Genomic DNA, 8,893 nt, shown 5'->3' on the forward strand with positions numbered 1-8,893 from the left:
GTGAGGCTGATGAGTCTGAACGTCTTTTACTAGAATATGATTGTTTCTCCCCGGTTTGGGAATAAAGCAGACTTTAATGTCGCTCCACCGCCGATGGAATGTGTCTTAGTGCTATGCTTGCCCTGAGAATTTTGGTGAGAGGGCTTATTAGGAGGTCTAGCCCTTTTTGCAGGAGAATGGGATAGATGCCGTCCGGCCCCGGTGCCTTATAGAGGTCAAAGGAGCGAACCGCCTATTTTACACCCTCTGAGTACACCACTCTTGCCGCTAGTGCCCATTCCTTAGGTACATAACCTACCTTAGGTGTGGGCATAATGGACAAAGGGTGTTTTGCCGTAAAAGGTTGAAAACCTGGAAAATGAGTCTCCATAAGGAGAGTGAGAGATTTAGTGAGACTTTCCGTGTAATGCCCGTCAGGGTGCTTGAGACAGCCCATTGGCGAGCAGCTATCGGAATTCAGAATTTTATTGAGCCTAGACGCTTCAGGAAGGCTCTCAATGCTTTCGCAAAAACTCCTCCAGCAGCGTCTTTTGGCTGAAGTGATGGCCCTGCTGTATTCCCGCTAGGCGATCCTAAAACCTGCCCAACAGGCCGCAGAGCTAGATTTCCTGGCCTTGTTGAAAAGTTTCCTGATCCTTGACCTAAGCTTTGAAAGCTCTTTGTTCCACCATGGAACTCTTGAGAAGTACTGGCTCTTCCTTAACGGACAGTTAGCTTCATAGGCATCTGTAATGGCGCCCTTCATAAAAAATGTCGCTGTATCCAGATCACCTTTGTTATTAAATTTATTTAGAACTGATCTAAGGTTTGCCGATAAGGCGGCCTTCAAGCCTTCCCAATTGGTTCTCCTCGGATGTCTCGTTCATTTATGTACCGGTAAGTGACGGAGAGATAGGCAAATCTGTGGTCGGATCCTGAAGGTTCATTTGAGACTATCCAGTTCGTCACCAAACCAGCCACTCTCTCCATACACAGCGTGATGTCTATTACCTTCTGTCTTCTGGAGTCCTGGTAAATTCTGTACCTCTGTTGAGAATCATGAGGTTGGTGCTCATAATGAATCGTGTAGGCCCTCTCCCCTGGAGTTGACGCCCAAACTCCCTCACCCAACGCGTGGTGAGAGTTAGCATTGCAACCAAGTAGAAGTTCGAGCCCACGTTTCTCCGCATATGCAATCAGGTTCTTAACTTCGTCCTGAAATGGTAGGTCCTCGGAATCGTAGGGCATATAAGCTGAGCCCACTAGAACGTCCAAGGATACCTCCATCGAGAAATCAAGTCTTATCTGAACTACCGTCAGGTCCTCGCAGCTAAGCTGTGGCATAAAAGTTACATTTAGACCCTTGACGGCAATATAAGTTCTGGTTTTGCAGTTTGAGTGAGTGTAGCAAATTTTACCACAACTACTCAAACCTTTGATAGCATCTTTCAGGAGCCAAGGCTCCTGAATTAGTGCGATATCTGTTTGCATCGCAGCCATGCTCCTGGCTAAGATCGCCGAGGCACACTTGCTATGATGCAAGTTAATCTGAGTTACAGGAACTTCAGGCCCCATCATAGAGTAGATAGGGTCTAATTTAACGTCTCTGCAACAGCAGGTCCTTCTCTGTATTCCTTCCTGAGCAGCTTGACAGTCGCCCAAGTGGAGCCACAGAACGGCCTGAAATTACATGCCTTGAGTGTCTCCAGCAATTGCGCAGTCACCAAGCAGGCAAAGTGGGAGCTCGAAGCATCTCTACTTTCAATCCCGCCTGAGACCATCCAATTCTCAGGGGCAAAGCCGACATTCTGTCTGTCAAGAAGTTCAATCGCCTCCTTAATAGAGAGGTCCGGTTCCTCCACGTGTACCACCACCTGATGGCGCTTTGGCAACTCATCGACTGGCAGCACACGGAGGGAAACGTTTCCTAGCTTGAGATCGGCGGAGAGGCCTTTCAGCCAGTTCGCCGACTCATCATTGGCCCATGCAAAAATGAGCGCCCCATCCCTGATCCAGGAGCCGGTGAAAGTGGAGCTTTGGTGCCTTTCTGGAGCGCTATGATGCAACTTCTGATCAGCTTCCTGATCTCCGCCACCTCCCCGTCACCCAGCTTTTTGTCAGGGAAGCCGTCTCCAACGACGGCCAACCTGACAATTTCCTTTGTGGCCCGAGTAAAAGACCCCTTGATCCTTGATCCGGGGCCTCTTGTCTGGGTTTATCTGAGGGGCTAGGAGTATACGAAAGCACCGGTCTGGGCCGTTTGCCCGCCCTGGTTTGCTCCGATCCTCCTGCCCCCTTGGAATTTGAATTTGAAGCAGCCCCAGAAGGAGTTGCCTCAGTCCCAGAAATCAGCCCCTCCTCCTGAAGCTGCTTCTGTTTTTATAGCGTCGTCTGGCGGCGCCGCTATAGCGACGACGGGTTTTCGGGTGGGTCCCAGAGGAATCCTCCCCCGCAATAGAAACTTCTTCCGGTCGTTCGCTTCCTAAGGAAGCCACGCCCTGAAGGACTTTTTGCATTGTGTTATTGTTTTCATTTGTGTCCATTTGGTTCTCACGAGTGTCGCGGAAGAGCGGTCTTACCTGGTCAGAGCCGCGTTTGCCAGGGCTTGGCTGCCCACTCCCGGATTTTGCCCGGTATCCAGAAGGCACCGTTTGAAACGCAGCATCCCCTGCGCCATGCAGCTCTCGGAACGGTCGCTAACACCTTAGCTTGGGGGGTCCCTCTTCGTCGGTCGCACCCGGAGTCACCCCTGAGGATGAATCCGGACGCGATCTTAAACCCCTCCACCACGCCAAGGTGGAGACCCATTCGGGGGACACATCTTTCATAAGTATATAAATAATTATTATTGGTAAAGTTCGCTTCCTTATTTTACATCAATAATTATCTACTTATAAAAAAAGAAATAGTAGGATGATAGTGTAGTAAGAAAGTAGTTATTATTATAAAAGAAATAGTTTAATAAAATAGTAACGTAACTAGAAAGTAGTTGCAAATATCAATATATAAATATGCACACACACATTTAACATTTAAGAAACAGATAGATAAAAGAATCTACATTTTGCAATATATACTTATTTACTAAATACATGTCATATGCAATACCATATAATATATGTGTAATATACTATATTTTTTCATAATAATATAATAATCTATTTTCTTGTTACGCAATCATCCTGCGTTACAAGAAAATAGATATTATTATATGAAAAATTTAGTATATTATTAAAAAAAGACACGTACCTGTTATGTGTGTACATGTCAAGAGATCAATATGTATACATACATACATATCTATTATTTTATATATTATAATATAACCCCATCAATGTGTATATATACGAATATCAAACGAAGATAGAATGATACTTTTAGCACTGTAAGCGCATTTTGGACCGTAGCTCTAACCAACATAACTTTACACTGTCAATAGTATTAACACATTGTACGTAATAATTACGAAATGCTACTATAGCACATCCTTGTATCAAAAGTTGGAACTGTACAAGAATCGCGCATGCGCATTGGTGACTTGCGTGAACGATGACGACGTGAACGTTTCTTAAATGAAAATTTTTACTTTGAGACTTTGCATTAAAATATTTCCGTTTACAAAGCACATAGAGCAGAAATAAAGACACTTTTATTATATAATTCGAGCTCAATCTATCGATTAAGTCTAGGATAAACTTGATTGCTTCAGCCGTTATTGAGTATTCGAAATTTATAATAAACTCAAGTCTCCACTTCGCGTAAAGATACACGGTGTGCCTCGCTTTTTTTATTTGGCTATGCCGCGAACTGGGCGCGAGACACTACCGTGTCTCTTGATCCTATTTCGGTATATTCTTTTTGTAATCTAACAATTATCCGATTTGAGCTTCTTGGATACTAATGTTTTACGACATGGCGGTAGACTGACCACTAATTGATTTAGGAAGTCCACTTATTCGGGTCGTTAGATAAACTTATCAAATCATCCAATAAGATACAAACTTACAAGGGAAGTTCGGCAAGTGTAAAATTCAAAAAAATCTGAAACTTTGTATAAGTTTAGAGTAGATGAACCTAATCACAAAACAATTTTTTTTAGCTGCTGATATTCGGTTTTAGGGGTGCAGCATCCCCTTAAATAAAATCGGTGTTTACGTTTTCAAGCGAATATCGCCGAAATAATAAGAAATATAAAAAAATGTTTCCAGCAAAAGTTTTATGGTTTCGAAAGCTCTTTATAATGGCATGATCATATTTTGCAAAAATGTTTAATTTTTCAAAATACCCCCACCACGTATCTTTTTTTTTTCATATTTAAATTTTTCTTGCAACTAAAATTAAAGTTTATTTCACGCCAAATTCAACCATATATAATAAAGTTGCGATCCGTAAACATGTTTTTGAGAAATAAACTGAAAACATCCTTACAGGGTATGCTGTCAATTTTATCGGCCCGCTAATTTTGGCTACGACTTCTCTTTCTCCCTTTCTCTCTGTAATTTTTCGCAATACAAGATAACGATGAAACAGATGTTTGTAATAAATCTAATCACGTAACTGATTTTTGTATATTACACATTTTATAAATAATATAGTAGTCAAAATATATCGTAAGAGAAAAGTCAAAGTTATCGATAAAGTAATTTCTGATTTAGACCTTTGGTAAAAAAAATTAAAGATTATCGTCTAGAATGAAATAAACACGGATGCACTAACGTATATGTAATATTTCCTGTTATGTACGTCATTATATTTATGAGAACGTTATCAACTTTGAATAGTTGAAAGGTTGAAGGATTATCGAGATTGATGTGATGCAATAAAAGAGAAGGTTATGGGAAGGCTATCTTTAATGTTCGTTTTCCTTATACAATTAGTATAAAAGCCATCCGCTTCTGCATTTCATTCATGTTATTTAATATATTGTACGTGTGATACTTTCTGTGGGAAAGTTTCATATAACATTTATTCAAGCATTTATGTCAAAATGTTGGCCATAAATACGGCGAACGTTATAAATTTGTTAATTACAACGTTTCACATTGCAAATCTCGCTGTCACTCCTGTTAATCATCGTGAAGTAGAACTCCACGATGCAATTTCAAATTTAATAAGGGATTCTCTAAAAGACGATATTACAATTGAATATGATTGGGGACTTGATTTTGATGATCCATCGGAACCTCAAGCTGTACAGTTTGTAGATTTGTATGATCCTCATGCTGAAGAAGATAACTATGAAGATGAAATTTGTATTGTAGATGACGAAGGTGGAAGTGTAGATTTAAATTATAAAAGAAAAGCGGTTGAATATTGGAACAGTGGAAAAAAAAGACGTTTATCCGTTTCTGTTGTACAGAATCGTTTTAGAAAGGTAAATTCTCATTAAAAAATAAGTACAATACTAACTAAATATAGATAAACGTGTATGAATATCATAGTGGATAATAAACAGAAGTCAGGAACAACGTTTCATGTCGCATGTTCATCTGCATTCGATTAATTTTCTTGTGTTTGATATAATCTTTTAAATATTGGATCTTTTTTCTCTTTTAGGTAAAACATGTTTCGCAATTGTACAGATGGCAGGAGTATATAATGCGTGGAGGGACAAACAGAGACAAATTGATATTCATTGCCGAATATGTATTAATAAAATTTCAAGAAACTATTGATAGAGGATCTATTATTCATGACATCGATTTGCGAAGGTGGGCGCTAGAAGCAAAGGAGCAAGTGAATTTTGCTACATTTAAAGCAGGACATTGGTGGATATGGAATTTTAAAAAAGCTCATCGCATTACATCACGTAAAATAACGAAATTTAAAACGCAATCTAATTTACAAGCTGATGCACTGATACATCAAAATGCAGAAGAATTTGTGACAAATGTAAAACCACATATTGCTATAACTGGTGAAGGATCAACTTATAATGCAGATGAAAGCGGTTTTAATCTAGAAATACATTCTGGAAGAACATTAATTAATATGGGAGTAAAGACAGTCGAAGCTACTGTTCAATCTTTATCTTCTATAAGTCATAGTTATACTATTATGCCAATTATATCTGCGGACGGGTATCTTCTTTCGCCTCTATATATAGTCTTAAAAGAAACTACTGGGTCGTTTGAACCACGAGTAGAAGAAACTCTTTTTCGACCTGCTAATGTTTACATTGCGGCTTCAAAATCCGGAAAGCTCACAACCCAACACTTTAAAAATTGGTTTTTAGAGGTATATCTTCCGAATACTAAAGAGAAAAGTTTGCTGTTGCTAGATTCATGGACAGGCCATTGCCCGGAACAATTAATAGAACTTGTACCAAAAGACAAACAAGTAAATATTTTAACAATACCAAAAAAAACAACTGCTTTTATACAACCTTTAGATGTTTTTGGCTTTAGAATCTGGAAAAATTTTATTCGAAGCTTCTCTGATAATGTTATTTTAAATAATTACGATATAAATTTACATTTACGCAATAACATTATAAAATTACAGTCTTTGGCACACAATCAACTTTCTTCTCCAAGATTTCGAAATTTATTTAAATATAGTTGGTATAAAAGTGGCTATTTATCAACACGGCCTGAAAAGTTTGAAAATCCAATCAATTACTGTTATTTTAAAGAAGAAAAACATATACCGAAATGCAGCATTTGTGATAAAATGGCTTTTATACGTTGTGCATGGTGCAAAAATTACTTCTGTTTTGAACACTTCTTTGAACAATACCATTATTGTAACAATTATATAGAATAAGAGAAGTCGTAGCCAAAATTAGCGGGCCGATAAAATTGACAGCATACCCTGTAAGGATGTTTTCAGTTTATTTCTCAAAAACACGTTTACGGATCGCAACTTTATTATATATGGTTGAATTTGGCGTGAAATAAACTTTAATTTTAGTTGCAAGAAAAATTTAAATATGAAAAAAAAAGATACGTGGTGGGGGTATTTTGAAAAATTAAACATTTTTGCAAAATATGATCATGCCATTATAAAGAGCTTTCGAAACCATAAAACTTTTGCTGGAAACATTTTTTTATATTTCTCATTATTTCGGCGATATTCGCTTGAAAACGTAAACACCGATTTTATTTAAGGGGATGCTGCACCCCTAAAACCGAATATCAGCAGCTAAAAAAAATTGTTTTGTGATTAGGTTCATCTACTCTAAACTTATACAAAGTTTCAGATTTTTTTGAATTTTACACTTGCCGAACTTCCCTTGTTAGTGTGATCGCGGGCCTTATTGACAGAGCCATCTCATTTTCAGACCCTATTTTTTATAATGATAATATTGAATTCGTTAAAAAAATTTTAATCAATAATTGTTATCCCCCTTCAGTGGTTGAGAAACATAAATAAAAGGCGTAGACAACTTATTGCTAATAATAACCGCGGTTCATTAAATCGTAAAAAATTTGACGCTAGGTCATGCATTGTTCTATCATATATAAAAGGTCTGAGTGAGAATATTACACGTTCTATTACTAAGAACGGTTGTGATATACTTTATACCATCCCAAAAAAATTGGACACCCTTATTAAAGGAGGTAAAGATAAGATAGACACGAGTAAAAGAACTGAGGTAGTCTATAAAATAGAATGTAAAAGTTGTAATGCGATTTATATTGAACAAACAAAAAGACACTTAGGAACACGTATTAAAGAACATATTAGTAATATTAAAAAGGATATTCCGTTCCATTCGGTGGTCAGCCTCCATCGGACCTCTAATGACCATGACTTTCGTTGGAGTTCTCCCATTATTTTACATCAAGAAAAACATACAAAAAAAAGAGAGATTGCAGAGATGTTTCACATATAAAGACATTTAAACACTATTAATTTACAAAAAGATACGGAGAATTTCAGCAGAACTTATGATCGGGTTTTTAACGCTATTTAATATACTTTGTGCAACCGGCGCGCGGAAAGTCGCCCTTTCCGCACATAATGAAATTTTAGAAAGGGCTTCCTTTCCATGCACCGGTCACACAAATATCGTAGCCAACATGTGTGGCTTCGCCTCGTGCGCCAAACTTCCGTACTCTCGACCAATTTACGATACCCCGCACTTGTTAGCTACTATAATTCTTTTCACCTTGTCATTGTTTATTATTTTGTGCTGACTTTACAAATGGATTGCGTCCTCTTAAATTGTTAGTGATAAAGCGTTTGTCAAACAGTTAACATCCGTTATACACGCTTGTCATTTTTATATTGTTCGTTAAAACAATTTGTGGAAATTATTGCAGTTTTCAACTAAATTTTAGTCTTTATTACTGTTTTTACTAATCCGTATTTATATCTGACTTAGGTATTGCATTCATTTTTGGTGTTACTTTTATTTTTTAATTATATTTAAATGTTTTTATCTATTAAAAAATTTTTTGTTATTCGTAGATACTTGAAAAAGACTGCAATGACGGTCGAAATGTTGTATTAAACAATTGTAATAAATTGGCCAGTTTGGTCGACTTGCTCATAAGATATTTATTTTTATAAAATTATATATGAAATATGTCCATGTACATATATAATTAGTTTTAATTATATATAATTATAGTAATAATAATTATATACATATTATTAGATATAAAATTATATATTTTTCTGTAAGTGCATTTTCAATTTATTGAACTTTTCTAATATAATTACATATAATTTTAAGTAATTATACATATATACACGGAGAAAATTTTATATTAATTTATAATATAATTTTTAATTATATTTTACTATTTTTTGCATTATTGGTGGACCATCATGACTTTATAGAATAAATTAAAGTATAACATAGCAAAACGTTAAATCAACATTTACCTAATATATGTTATCATTTGCCATAGTAAAAATTTGTAGGTATAAAAAGTTATCTTTATTATGTATCATTTAAAGTATT

At 36.7% G+C, this 8,893-nt stretch overlaps 2 protein-coding genes and 1 pseudogene across 2 annotated transcripts; 1 reads left to right on the plus strand and 2 right to left on the minus strand.

Annotated features, from left to right (window-relative positions):
* Positions 1 to 825: 825 nt before the first annotated feature.
* On the minus strand, positions 826 to 1,554 carry LOC114943457 (uncharacterized). The gene has a single exon (XM_029319099.1). The coding sequence runs from the start codon at positions 1,552 to 1,554 to the stop codon at positions 826 to 828; it is 729 nt and encodes a 242-aa protein (XP_029174932.1).
* Positions 1,555 to 1,571: 17 nt separating this feature from the next.
* Positions 1,572 to 2,656, minus strand: LOC146722025 (uncharacterized; annotated as a pseudogene).
* A 2,194-nt stretch (positions 2,657 to 4,850) lies between these two features.
* LOC114943454 (uncharacterized) lies at positions 4,851 to 8,479 on the plus strand. Its single transcript, XM_085485661.1, has 2 exons — positions 4,851 to 5,353; positions 5,536 to 8,479. Exons 1-2 carry the CDS (start codon positions 4,967 to 4,969, stop codon positions 6,742 to 6,744), a joined length of 1,596 nt encoding a protein of 531 aa, XP_085341787.1. The 5' UTR covers positions 4,851 to 4,966; the 3' UTR covers positions 6,745 to 8,479.
* Positions 8,480 to 8,893: the final 414 nt, after the last annotated feature.

This window comes from Nylanderia fulva, unplaced genomic scaffold (genome assembly GCF_048542155.1).
Source record: "Nylanderia fulva isolate GAGA-0341 unplaced genomic scaffold, ASM4854215v1 Scaffold382, whole genome shotgun sequence".
NCBI classification, from domain to species: Eukaryota; Metazoa; Arthropoda; class Insecta; order Hymenoptera; family Formicidae; genus Nylanderia; species Nylanderia fulva.

Excerpts from the sequence above, each read along its gene's own strand:
- LOC114943457 (XM_029319099.1), bottom strand. The coding sequence starts at position 1,554 with ATGGGGCCTGAAGTTCCTGTAACTCAGATTAACTTGCATCATAGCAAG.
- LOC114943454 (XM_085485661.1), top strand. The coding sequence starts at position 4,967 with ATGTTGGCCATAAATACGGCGAACGTTATAAATTTGTTAATTACAACG. Across the intron at positions 5,354-5,535 it reads TACAGAATCGTTTTAGAAAG|GTAAAACATGTTTCGCAATT; the intron begins GTAAATTCTCAT and ends TTTCTCTTTTAG.